The 14,413-nt window shown below is 40.8% G+C and overlaps 1 protein-coding gene across 4 annotated transcripts in view; it reads right to left on the minus strand.

Annotated features, from left to right (window-relative positions):
• PLPPR5 (phospholipid phosphatase related 5) overlaps positions 1-14,413 on the minus strand; it is a 176,878-nt gene that overhangs the window by 96,355 nt on the left and 66,110 nt on the right. For all 4 annotated transcript variants that reach the window (XM_056139069.1, XM_056139068.1, XM_056139067.1 and 1 more), the window contains exon 2: positions 4,696-4,828. In XM_056139069.1, the coding sequence (XP_055995044.1) occupies positions 4,696-4,828 (133 nt within the window). The remainder of the gene's footprint in view (positions 1-4,695; positions 4,829-14,413) is intronic.

The raw sequence follows: 14,413 nt of genomic DNA on the forward strand, positions 1-14,413 counted from the left end.
AACTGGTAGGGCGTTTGCCTTGCACGCAGCCAACATGGCCGACCCGAGTTCGATTCCTCCGCCCCTCTTGGAGAGCCCAGCAAGCTACCGAGAGTATCTCGCCCGCATGGCAGAGCCTGGCAAGCTACCTGTGACGTATTCTATATGCCAAACACAGTAACAACAAAGTCTCCAATGGAGACGTTACTGGGCCCGCTCGAGCAAATTGACGAACAACGGGAGGGCCTTTACCTTTATATAGAGAGTTATCTTCAATGATTCGATGCCTTTGGCCAAACAAATGGAAGCAAATATAAACAAATGGGACTACATCAAACTAAGGAGTTTCTGCAATGCAAAGGACACAATGACCAGAATAAAGAGACAAACTACACTGGGAGAAAATATTTACTCGCAACCCATCTAATAAGTAGTTGATATTCAAAACATATAAAGCGCTGGTAGAACTTTACAAGAAAAAAATAACCACCAAAAACGGGCAAAAATGATGAGCTGATACTTCCACAAAAGAAAAACAAATGACCAAAAAAGTATATGAAAAAACATTCTGCTCATTAACTCATCAATCTTTTTCTAAGTGAAGATGTTACGGTACTTCCAAATACTATCTTCAATGATGAGTCTTATCATTTTTTCCCATTTTTTATAATAATTTTATTTATTGAATCACCATGAGAGCAGTCACAAGGATTTCGGGATTAAGTCTTGGTCATACAATGAAACACCCATCCCTTCACCAGTGCCCATCATCCACCACCAAAATCCCCAGTATACCCCCATCCCATGCCCTCCCTCTGCCTGTGGGTCAGATGATTTCCAAATTACTCTCTCCATACTTTGATTACATTCAACATTTCAACACCACACCCACCATTATTATTTGGGATTTTACCCCAACACCCAGATCTGCTGAAAAGGCAACAGTAGAAAACCTGTTTTCTATTGCTGGTTATGAATAACATATAATGTAGCATGGCTGCAGTAGTGGCCACACGAGTTTGAAATTCTGGAATTTTAACAATTAAATCTGGAGGAATTTCTTGCCAAAACCTGCTGAGCTGCAAGATTTGTTCCTGAGTCTCTGGGATCAAGGCCATTAAGCAGCTTGATCAGGAGCCAGAGAGGCTGTTCGTGGGTGGCGACTCATGGTCTTGTTGGGGTGGGAAGGAAAGCATCGGTTCCACCCTCATTCCGTGAGGCCTTGCATGTCTCTTCACTGCGGGCCTAAAGCTTACTGTCCAATGGCCTCTGGAAGATGGCAGCCACCGAGCAACCAAGGGGGAGCAGGCAGAGGGACAGCACCCTTCCCCCCGGGGTGGACTGACAACAGTAACCTACTACTACAGTCTGGACACATTTCTGTCAAAAGCTGCTGGGTTTCGAGATTTGTTTCTGAGTTTCTGAGATCATGGCCATTAAGTAGCTTGGTCTGGACCCAGAAAGGCCATTCGTGGGTGGTGACTTGGTGTCTTGTTGGGACGGGGATGAAAGGGCTGGCTCCACCACAATCCCGTGAGGCCCCACGTGTCTCATCACCAAGGGCCCAAAACTGACTGTCCAGTGGCCTCTGGAGGATGACAGGCACTGGGCCGCCAGAGGGAACAGGCTAAGGCACAAAATCTATTCCTACCTGCGATGGCCCAGCACCGGTAGCCTACTGCAGGGACTGGACACATTTCTGCCAAAAGCCATTGGGTTTCGAGATTTCTTTCTGAGTCTCTGGGATCATGGCCACTAAGCAGTTCGATCAGGAACCAGAAAGGCCATACCTCCAATTATATAGCTGAGCAGGAGGTGGTTTTGGGTGTGTCTCCCACATAGCTAACTTTTGGCCATTTACTTTCTTGGTAAAGTTTGCTCCAAGTTTTTGGGGTCTGGCCAAAGGCACAGCAGCAATTTGGGCATTTCTGGAAGTCTGAAGGCACCATGAGGCTGCTGATGCACTCGTTCACAGGTACAGATTCCCCTACAGGCGGCACCATAGCCCCGATCATTTTTTTTTCCTTTTTGGGTCACATCCGGCAATGCACAGGGGTTACTCCTGGCTCTTCACTCAGGAATTACTCCTGGAGGTGCTCAGGGGACCATATTGGATGCTGGGAATCGAACCCGGGTCAGCCATGTGCAAGGCAAATGCCCTACCCACTGTGCTATCACTCCAGCCCCTGTTGAGTCTTATCTTTATTCTGAGACTCCCAGATATATTCAGCCCCTACAACTACTAAAAATGCAGCAAATCCTCATTTGAATCCCACTCAACAGGGAAATTCAAATAAAAACCACAATGTGGTATCATCTCACACAGCCTGGAACACATCACAAAGGATAAAAACTGTCTGTGCAGATGTGGAGAAAAAGGGACTCTCATTCATGGTTGGTGAGAATGTTGACTGGTTCAGCCTTTTGGAAAAACAATATGGATTTGAGCAATTTGGATTTTGGAAAAACAATATGGGCTGAAAATCCAATATGGATTTCTTTTGTTGGCACAATATTAAAAGGATTCAAATGACAATTTGCTGCATTGTTGGGAGTTGTAGGGACTGAATATATTTTGGAATTTCAGAATAAAGATAATCATTTATCACTGCAGAGAATACCTGGAAGTATATTAGCGAATCCACTTAGAGAAAGATTTTTTTTTACTGTACCCTACTTATCTCTTTATCCCTTAAAGAATAGTAATAAATTTCATAAAATAGTTCAAAATTTAAAAAGATGGAATTATGCATTTTGCTTTTACATGGATGGATCTGGAGAGTATCATGCTGAGTAGAGTTCTTCAAAGGAGAGGACAGACACAGAATAATCTCTTATAAAGACACATAGTAGGAGAATAGCACTGTAGCACTGTCCTCCTGTTCTTCATTGATTTGCTCGAGTGGGCACCAGTAATATCTCCATTGTGAGACTTGTTGTTACTGTTTTTGGCATATCGAATATGCCATGAGGAGCTTGCCTGACTCTGTCTGGCAGAGCAGGTAGGATACTCTTGGTAGCTTGCTGGGCTCTCCGAGAGGGACGGGGGAATTGAACTTGGTTCGGTTGCATGCAAGGCAAACACCCTACCCACTGTGCTATCACTCCAGCCTAGTAGGAGAAAAACAAGTAATAAATACCCAAAGTAGGTAACAGAAACCAAGAAGGAAGTTAGTATGTGTGTGTGTGTGTGTGTGTGTGTGTGTGTGTGTGTGTTGTGGGGGAGGTGTGTTAAGAAGCACTGGGACAATGACAGAGAAAGGTCAACACTGTGATAGAGGACTAGAACAGTACCTAAGATGCACTGTAGTACTGTCCTCCTGTTGTTCATCGATTTTCTCGAGCAGGCACCAGTAACATCTCACAACAAATTGTGAAACTTGTTACTGTTTTTGGCATATTGAATACATCACGGGGAGTAAAATGTAAAAATTAATAATATGTTATTTAGTATATACAGATGTACACTTAAAATTCTGACAAATGAAGGAAAGGATAATTTGCTTTTTATGGTATCAGCTAAAAAATGTGCCTTAAAGCATTTGTTGAATTGAGATAATTTTCATTAACTTCTCACTAATTACAGGTTCTAGAATTTGAGATTGAAAGTTAAAGGATCCATGAATCTTGTCCTCAATAAAAATCATTAATATGATTTGTTTACATGAGAAACAACTCATCAGGAGTAGAGGAAATACTTTTATTTACCAAGCCATTTTTCATGATACTAAATAAGCTGCCTAGATTAATACTTTTTGTCAAGCATTATTTTGAAATGTTTCAAACAAAGTAAATAACCAGGAGGTCTGCTCCAAGGCTTGGAAGCCGGCAGTACATGCTGAGGGAAAAAGCAACTCAGATGGAGAAGGGAACACCAACTAAAGGATGTTTGGAGGACTCGCTCGGGGTGTGAAATGCATGCTGAAAGTAGTCTACAGACAAAACACGATGGCCACTCAATACCTCTATTGCAAACTACAACACCCTAAAGGAAAGAGTGAGCAAAAGGGAATGCTCTGCCACAGAGGCGGTGTGAGCTGGAGGGAAATGGGGAGTGTGGGTGGGAGGGCTACTGGTTCATTGGTGGTGGAGAATGGGCATTGGTGGAGGGATGAGTACTCGATCATTGTATAACTGAAACCCAAGCATGAAACTTTGTAAGTCTACAACTGTACCTCATGGTGTTTCACTAATAAAAAAATCTATATTTTAATGTAAAAATGACTTCATTAAAAAAAAATAAAACCTGCTGACCTTAAAAAAATTATCTTGCTTGGATAATTTTTAACTTTTTTGTTCTTGTTGTTTGTATTTTTAGCAACACTGGCAGTGCTCAGAACTTACTCCTGGCTGAACTCAGGGAACACTTCTGACAGGATTTGGGGTACCATATGTGGTGTCAGGGATAGAACCCGAGTTGGGTGCATACAAGACAAGAGCCTTACGTACTACCTCTCTGACCCCAATTTTTACTTTCTTAAAAAATGTAAATATCCAAGTATTACATCATGTTTTTCCTTAAAGCAATATGGAAATGATACTACAGTCTTGTAATATTAAAAAAAAGTAATATTCATTTTTAAAAGCAAAAGAAAACATTCCCAAAACTATAAATAATAAGCATATGCAGCTAAAACAGTTATTTAAAGGCTAGCAAATATATATATATATATATATCATTTCAGAGACAATAAGAAGAATTCAATGAACACTTACCAAGAAACCGTACAGTTCTCCGCACCAGTGGGTTTATATAGCAGCAATCTCCAGTTAAAATAGTTTTTTCCTGGTTTTCAAAATCCCTTGTGGCTAGTTGTAGGCAAAATACAGCAGTTTCTCCAACTATTATCTAGCAAAGAAATCAAAGTTTTACACATGTTAAAATTTTATCAGCATACATGCAAAATATATGTATTAGATTTTAAATGAGAAAAAAGTTCCTTTGAGAATGTCAATGGTTTTAATAAAACAGCAAATTATATTTGCTTAACCCGAATTCTATATCATAGCTTATTCCTTGGCATATAAACTGCATTTCTCTCAATTAAATGGGGTATTAGTGCAAAAATTCTGAATATAAATGGATAAGAAACTTTTTTTTAAAGTCCATAAAATGAATGAAATGTAAAAAAGGTTCACAGCTTTAAGAAAGCACTCACATTTTTGTTGTACAATTTATGTGTTTTAGTTTAAAGGCAATTTGTTCTTGTTTAAATTTGACTGTCATAAGTTCATAAAATGAATGAAATGTAAAAAAAGTTTACAATTTTAAGAAAGCACTCACATTTTTGTTGTACAATTTATGTGTTTTAGTTTAAAGGCAATTTGTTCTTGTTTAAATTTGACTGTCACAAGTTAGAAAAATTCTCTACGCAAGGGCTGGAACGAACATACAGTGGGTAGGGCATGTTTGCCTCGGACTCAGCCAATCAGGGTTTGATCGCCGGTATCCCATATGGTCCCCCACGCAGCACCAGGAATAATCCCTGAGTTCAGAGTCAGGAGTAAACCCTAAGCATTGCTGGGTATGGCCCAAAAAGCCAAAAAAAAAAAAAAAAGATCTATGCAAATATTTTTTAAAAACCTGATATACATGTACTAATTTTACATGTACTAAAATTACATGAATACTTTTATAACAAGCAAAATAGCAACTCATATTGCTTGGGCTCAAGGATTTTTTTTAACAAAAATTTCCTTTTTTCTTTTGAGTAATTAAAAATCATAATCACGAATAAGTAAAATATAGCACTGTAGCACTGTCCTCCCGTTGTTCATTGATTTGCTGGAACAGGCCCAATAACATCTCCGTTATGAGACTTGTTGTTACTGTGTTTGGCATATCGAATACATCACGGGTAGCTTGCCAGACTTTGTCATGTGGGTATCTTGCTTGCATGGCAAAGTAAAGTATATTTTTTTAATTTAATTTTTTGGCTTACAGCACTATAAATAATGGTTTCTCATGGACATTATTCTGACATCACATGCATCACCAGTATATCTGTCTCCCTCCCCTCCCTCTCACCCACCTCTCTCTGACCCATCCCCCTTAAATATATAATTTTAATCTTTGTTTAATAATAACATAATGTTTTGATGCAATGTCACTCTAGTAAAAATTAATTTGAGAAACATCAAAAACCAGGGACATTATGAGACATATTACAAGTGAAGAAACCAAGATATGGAACTCCAGGAAATTGCCTAAAGCCATGGAGCTGGCAAGAAGGAAGAAACTGGGGTTTGGTACATCTGAGTTGTCCAAAAAAACTCCGATATGTTTCTTTATTGAGCTTCTTTGCTCAACTATTCTAATTTATTCAAGGGCCTGACTATCCTTCATTGATGTTTATACCCTTTGTAGTGGTTTTTATACACAGTCTTCAAAATTACCCAGCAAGATACTGAAACAGATGTTTCCATCTTACAGATGAGAAAATTAAGAGTTGAAAAAGCTAGATAATGTGCTTCCCATCAAGATAGATTGAAGACAGGCAAAAATTTCTGACATAGCCTCAGAGCTTGCTTTGATCATGTTTAACACCATGAACAACAACAGTAATAAATTGAAAAAAGAAGAAACTGGAGGTAATAGCACATCCTCTAATCTGTTATTGTTAGGATTTGTTGTTTGCTGTTATTGTTTTTGAGTGCATCTTGTCAAAGTTAAAATACATGCCAGAGAGTAATAAAATTGGGAGTCCTTGATTTCTGGCAAAATTCTTTACAAATTTTGTTGATTTCAATAGCATACTGATGATTACAAGATATTCAAAATAACAAGTGGGAGGTAGAAAGGAGATTAAGATCCCTGATCCAGGAGATTAAGTGTTTGACAAACTTTAACCACAATAAGCAACAAATAAAGAGGCATCTCCTAAATGTTATGCTTCTTTCTCTTTTCCTCCATTATTACTCTGTCTCTCCATCAGAGAAAGTCAGGTTCAATAAACCAGAATATGCTGCATTAAGATAAATGAAAGGAATCTAGCTTTGTGAATCTGGTGATACTGGAATGAATAAGGAAAGAATAGAGCTTTTACAGTATGGACGATTCTCAAAAAATTAGAAACTGAGCTTCTATTTGATCCAGCAATACCACTCCTGGGAATATATCCCAGAGAGGCAAAAAAGCACAGTCAAAATGATATTGGCACTTCTATGTTCATTGCTGCACTATTCACATTAGCCAAAATCTGGAAAAAACCTGAGTGCCCAAGAACAGATGACTGGTTAAAGAAACTTTGGTACATCTACACAATGGAGTACTATGTAGCTGTTAGAAAAGATGAAGTCATGAAATTTACATACAAGTGGTACTACATGGAAAGTATCATGCTAAGTGAAATGAGTCAGAAAAAGAGGTTCAGGCATAGAAAGATTGCATTCATCTGGGGAACATAAAGTAACAAAATAGGAGACTAACATCCAAGAATAGCCAAGATAAGTACCAGGAGGTTCACTCCATGGCTTGGAGGCCAGCCACACATGGTAGGGGAAAAGGCAGATCAGATACAGAAGGGAGCACCAAATAAAGGGTTTTGGGAAGATCCTCCCAGGATGGGAGATGCATGCTGAAAGTAGACTATAGACCAAACATGATTGCCACTCAATGCCTCTTTTGCAATCCACAGTACCCAAAAGGAGAGAGAAAATAAAAGGAAATGCACCGCCAAAAGGGTGGGATGGGATGGAGGGGATAGCAGGGTGGGAGGGATACTGGGAGCACTGGAGGTGGAGAATGGGCACTGGTGGAGAGATGGGTACTCAATCATTGTATAACTGAAACCCAAGCACAAAAAATTGTAAGTCTACAACTGTACCTAATGGTGTTTCACTAATATAAAATAACAAAAATAAAAAATAAAAAAGAATACAGCTTTTAGCCTATTTAGCCAAAGTCTCCAGAAATTTTAGTTTTAGCACAGTTGAGCACCAGTGTCTTTACTCTTGAGGGAACAAACATTCCCTCAAGAGTAGAGACAGAGGAGGCTCCTCAGCTGCCAAAAGGTCTTCAGATTGCCTGGCAGTAGGTAAACTGTGTTTCCATTCTTTTTCTGAATCTTTTTTTTCATGTCCTACCTCCATTTGCTCTCTGCTACTCTTTAGTATAAGGGCCTTCCTGAGTTTTCATTGTTAGTGGCTCTAGGTCTGTTTTGTCCAGAAGCTCTGAATGCTAGTCTTGCTATTGGTCCCCACCATGAGCAGACAGCTGCCACCTGCTTTTGTCCTCTCAGGCTTTTTCCCTGCTTTGACACATGACTGGTAGCCCCTACCACAGAGCTCCACCTTGGGGTCTTACTCCTCCCAGGGGCCTGCCATTAGCCTCCCAATCACAACTTGGCTTATTAATACATTAAACTCTCTAGGATGTAAGGGATACCCAAGAATTCTTATTGAATGTATGTACGGATTCCACTCCCCATAGCTCTCATCTTCAATACAGCACAAGGTATATAAGATTGCTTCTGGCCATTTATCTGGTTATAACTTATACCCAGTTCTTGGGAAGACCTATTATATTCCCTATTTCTCTAACCTGGGAGCTCATTTAGTCCCCAGGTTGCTGCTATGGGACTGCCTTGTCTGGGCATGCCATCTTCCCAGAGTTACCTTTCCCAGCTATTTGTCTAAAACTGACCTCTTACTCTCCCGTCTCTGAGCACATTACCCTGCCCGATTTTCCTGTTTGTGTTTGTCTGTTAAAACACAATCTTAGTTAATATTGTTTGGCTGCTAAAAGAAACCCAATCAAGGGTACTAAATAAGAAGTGAACTTAAACTAAAGATAGCGGATTCTTTCAGAGCCAGAGAAACCGAACTTGGGATGAAACTTCTCAGGAATTCCTCAGGAATCCAAGAAGTTACCCCCACAGTCTCATACCTTTCCTTGGACTCGCAGTCTCTCGTGGCCACCCTTCATTAAAAGTCTATGAAACCGTTCCTTTCTGAAAACTTGGTTTCTTCCTGTAGCACTGCAGCACTGGAGCACTGTCGTCCAGTTCATTGATTTGCTCGAGTGTGCACCAGTAACGTCTCCATTGTGAGACTTGTTGTTACTGTTTTTGGCATATCGAATATGCCACGGGGAGCTTGCCAAGCTCTGCTGTGCGGGCAGGATACTCTCAGTAACTTGCCAGGCTCTTGAACAAGGATGCAGGAATTGAACCCAGGTTGGCCACGTGTAAGACAAACGCCCTACCCGCTGTGCTATCGCTCCAGTCCTGGTTTCTTTCTAAAGTAAATAATTATTTCAACTGAACCACAATTCAATATTTTCTGAACAATTTTGAATAGGCATCTCTTCTGATCCAAGCAGACAAATGTCTTCTGAAACTCCCATTGTGGGTGGAAAGGGTAGTTTTCAGGAAAAAAAAAAAGAGTTGCAAACACCTGGTAGACTTCAAACTCGCATCCACTAAAGCTAGTTTGACCTTTCCCAAACTTGATCTTGTCCTGGACCAGCTCTGTTCACCAGGTTCTCAGATGCTGTCTGGGAGACCAGAAAAGCATTCTTATCCTGTTTTCCTAGGGCCCAGGTCTCTGAGGCATATGTTAATGCAGGAAGAACAGTGGAATCAAAGAGATGTGCCTGGAGCCAGAGGTTCTTTGTCCTCTTAGCTATTTCTTCGACACTCTTGAAGGAGTTTCAAGCTGCTCTCTTCCTCCTGCGCAACTCAGGTGCCAGGTCATTTGTCATGTTGACTTCTCGACCTACGTACACATAACTGTTGCATTCGGAGATGGTCATTCCATTGAGAGTGAATGGAGCATCAGGAATGAGCCTGTTTCTCATAAACATTGTCTTCGTAAGATTCAGCTGTAGTCCGACCTTTCCACACTCACAGTCGAAGTTGGCCAGTATTTGTGCTGCTTGGCTAATGTTTGGTGTTATTAAAACAATGTCATCAGCAAAGTGGAGGTGGTGTAGTTGCCGACCATCTATCTTCACTCCTTCCCATTCCTTCCCATTCCAGTCATCGCATGATATTCTCTAGGGTGGCACATGGTATCGTTTTTCTCTCTCTCACTGCAACATCTATGATATCTTCACCCAAATAACATTTTCTTTTAAGTTGCCCTAAGCCAACATCCTGAACTGGAACTCCCACTGTTTATAATTCTCAGATAAACTTTCATGTAAAAATAAAATAATTCTGATGAACATCTATATGTCTTCTGACTGAAGGCTACAATCTTAGGTACTGGTGTGTAAAAAGACTTCATTGTTGGGCTACACAAAACAAAGTCTTCAAAAATGGTATAAAGATGTAAAACCTGAAAGTTTTTATTTGACTAGTTTGACCATAAATGCTAGAGGAATATTTCAAAGTGCCACCAAGTCTCTATGGAGCTGTGTGGTGACCACAAGATGCACTGCTTAGATCTTCCTTGGAGAAACTTTTGGTTCAATGACTCTTGTTTAATCAATTCTCCTCTGAGTCTATTACAGTCTCCCTGCTGAAAACCACAATTTTTGTGGGCCTCCTTTAGCCAAAGGCAAGACGGGGGGTTCAGGAGACCCTATACCTCTGCTCCATGTAATAACACTTGATCACTTGATCACTTGACTTCCCGTTAATCGTCTATTTGCTCGAGCGGGCACCAGTAATGTCTCCATTTGTCCCTGTTGCGTGCTAGTGTAGCCCAATGGCATCTGTTCATTCTAGGAACACGAAGAGCCTCAAACCGATCATTCATGGTCTTGATAAAGAAGTCTGACCATCTGGTAGGTGAGCAGCCACATGGTCTTTTGACATCCTGTGGAATCCAGTCGGTAACAGCTCTAGTCCAGCGGTCATCTCCAAATCTCATTACGTGACCAGCCCATCTGACTTTTGACGCCGTGGCAAATGAGACAGCGTCCCTGATTCTTGATTGTCGACAGAGGTGGAAACTCCAGATTCTTTCTCTCATTTGAGTGAATTATGATACTCAAGCATAGTTCTTTCAATTCCTCTTTGGGGGGGGTGGGTCACACTCGGTGTTACACAGGGGTTACTCCTAGCTCATGCACTATGGAATTACTTCTGGTGGTGCTTGGGGAACCATAGGGGATGTTGGGAATCGAACCCAGGTCAGCCAGGTGCAAGGCAAATGCCCTACCAGCTATGCTATTGCTCCAGCCCCAGACGAGCTGATCTTGATCAAGAATACTAAGGCTCCAATGTGGGATGAATGATTTCATGCATGATGAGATAGAGTGCTCCTACATGATACGCTGTGTGTGGTGAAGAGAATGCTGGAGTCCAAGTCTGTGGTTCCTGGACATGGGCAGGAAGGGAAGCACAGTGGAAGTGGCCCTGTCCATCTACCTGGAGAACTACATCACCAGCATGGGATCTCATAAACAACTCTTATTTCAGAATCTGCAAGATCTCTCCTAGTTATTCCCAACATGTTGGTGGTCAATGCAGCTCAAGATTCTACAGATCTAGTTGCAAAGCTGAGTGATTTCAAACATAATGAGGCCCAAGTCAACCAAAATGCAAAAATCTGAAGTGGATTGGTCTTGATTTGGCCAATGGTACGTCTCATGACAATAAGCAAGCAGGGGGGTTTGATCCAGCTGTAGTTAAGATAGAGTTTGAAGTTTGCAACTGAAGCCACAATTACCATTCTTCATATCAATAATATGGTTAAATTATACCCAGAAAGCAAAGAATATAAGCACGAAAGATATGAAGATGTTGCCCACTTGGGCACCCTTGCTGACTGAGCCCGTCTTTATTAATAACCATGTTAGACACCCCATACCTTGTGTGTTACACATTAGAAGGACAACGAGCTGGAAAAGTAATGTAGTTTGGTTGACCTACATTTTCCCTAAAGCTTCATATTTAAAGAATCAATATTTCTTTTCCCTGAACTCTAGATGCTGGTCTCCAAATGCCTATTCAACAGTAGCATTTCAACCTGCTCAGATCTGCATATTGAAGTCCCAAATTCTTCCCAATCAAAAATAATTCCTGTCTCCCACCTAAACCTTCTAGCTCTTCCCTGTCACCATCTCCTTAACGTGCCTTCCTTCACTTGGACCTATAGACTGAAACTCAATGTCTCACACACTGAGCTAACACTGCCATTTCCTTCTATTCTAAACCCTATTGTCTTTAGATAATTATTTTACTTCAAATCTGTCATTTTCATCAGCCCTGTCAGATTTTTTTTAATTTTTATTAGTGAAACACCATGAGGTACAGTTGTAGACTTACAAATTTTTGTGAGCCCTGTCAGTTTTAAACTTCAGTCTCTCATCACTTTTCTTTCCCATTACAGAATTTAACAATGTACTTACATTTTCTCAGCTCTCCAAAACATCTACTGATGTATTGTAAATCAAATACAATCCAAACCTCCCAGTTGTGGGGATGGAGTGATAGTACAGCAGGTAGGGTGTTTGCCTGCATGCAGTTGACCCAGGTTCAATTACTCAGCATTCTATGAATCACCAGGAATTATTCCTGAGTGCAGAGTCAGGAGTAACCCCTGAACATCAACAGGTGTGGTCCAAAAATTACCTCTCTCCCAAGGGGGAAAAAAAAGCTTGCTATTTGCAATTTTCAATGTGTCATCACAGCCAAATGGAGTGATGTGAATCATTTTGTTTACAGGCATGGCCAACCTATCTTTTTTCAACTTCTTCACTCTTATTCAGCCTCCAGACATGCCCTGTTCTAGTTACAGCTACAGAGAATTTATATTCCCTCACATAACAGGCATTTTGATAAGGCCAGATTTTTATACTTGGTACATGTGTTGATTCAGCTTGCTAAGCAGGACACAATTCTGTGCGTGAGACATCATTTTAATCTTGCTTGCTTTTTGCAATTTTATGTTTATTACTAGAACAACTCATCTCTCCCTCTGGGTTCCAAATGCACTTTGTACATTTGTTCTTTTCACATGACTTTCTAAGTTTCAGCAACATCTGTCTCCTGCAGTTGATTGACACTTCTCAGAAGCAACAATTGTATAATGTTCATTGTCATGCTTACAGTGCACACTGCCTGGCAGTAATGTGAATTACTGCAGGAGTGAATGAAATCCAGTTTCATTCCCCTTGAAGGAAACTCTATTTTAAAAACAGTGTTTCTGGCATAGCAGAATCTAAATCCAAGTTCAGAATTATTTGAAACCACAGGCTCTACCTAGTAATGTGAAAGTACTTCCTTCAACTTTGCCAGGGTAAGGCAAATTAGCCTCTAGCTCCCCAGGGCTCAAATCACACCCTAGGGTTCTATCACAACCTTACCATGTCTGCAGTTTTAAGGGGAAGTTGTTGGTGTACAAATCACCTCATAAGCCCTTTACAACTCCTGGGGTTTCCAGGTATGAATGAACTAAGTACAGAAAAAGATCCTTTTGACACACACACTATTCTTCCAACAAAAACCTTTTAACTCTGCTGTCTTAGATTCTGGTTTCAGTGAAATTTCTTGTTTCTGCTATGCCCTTGGTTCTTAAGAGGGCCTGGTGATTATGTCCTTTCCTCCTCCTTATTAAGAAGAGCTTCTTTTTTTTTTTTAAAAAAAAAGTATTTTCATTGAGATGCCATGATTTACAAAACTGTTGACAATAGAGTTCCAGGCAAACAACATTCTGAAGAAGGAGTCCTTTAACCCGAGTAATAGAGAACCATTTTCATTAGCTTCTCAAGGCAGCCCCTGAGTAAAGCCCATAATTGGTTTGATTTTTCTCCTGAGAGTTAAAGAGGGAGAAGCAGTACAAGGGCACTGAAACTAAAGACGGAGATACTAAAAGCTTTCTCACTTCAGTGTTTTCTTGCTAAAATTCCCCTTCTTCTGGGAATGAAGAAATAAAAGCTGTTTCTAGAGAGAGCTGAGGTGATGCACAGTGTCACTATGACAGGCAGAAAAGGCGCAGGCACCTTCATCTTGCCTGCCATGGGCTCAGGGCATGAGAGAGGAGAGGAAGAGGACTCTGTGTGGGAGGGTGAATTAACTGACTTCTCACTGGGCAGCAATTCACAGGGCCACTTCTCTCCCACCTCAGCAAGAACTCTCTGCTCAATGGCACATAAAATAAAGAAGGTGAAAAACCTCAACTGGGAGAGTGTAGGCTGGCACAGTAAGTATATAGCTGTCAACCCTCACTTCATTTCTTGTCTCTCTCTCTCTCTCTCTCTCTCTCTCTTTCTCTCTCTCTCTCTCTCTCTTTCTCTCTCTTTTTCTCTCTCTCTCAGCTCCCCTCATCTTGGCTCACTAAACTCATTGAACCCCACTCCTACTCTGTCTAGAGAAGCATAACTGCTTCTATTCTTGTTCTAGAAGGAGCCCTTAAGAAACCTCAGTGGCAGAACGGGTTTTCTTCAGGATATATGTCACACTGAACAGGAATGTGGTAGGCTGCCCACCAAATACCAAGGAGCTAATACTGATTGGCCCTCACGTTGTTTCCTCTCCAGCTG

Source organism: Sorex fumeus, unplaced genomic scaffold (assembly GCF_029834395.1).
Source record: "Sorex fumeus unplaced genomic scaffold, SorFum_2.1 ptg000131l, whole genome shotgun sequence".
NCBI classification, from domain to species: domain Eukaryota; kingdom Metazoa; phylum Chordata; class Mammalia; order Eulipotyphla; family Soricidae; genus Sorex; species Sorex fumeus.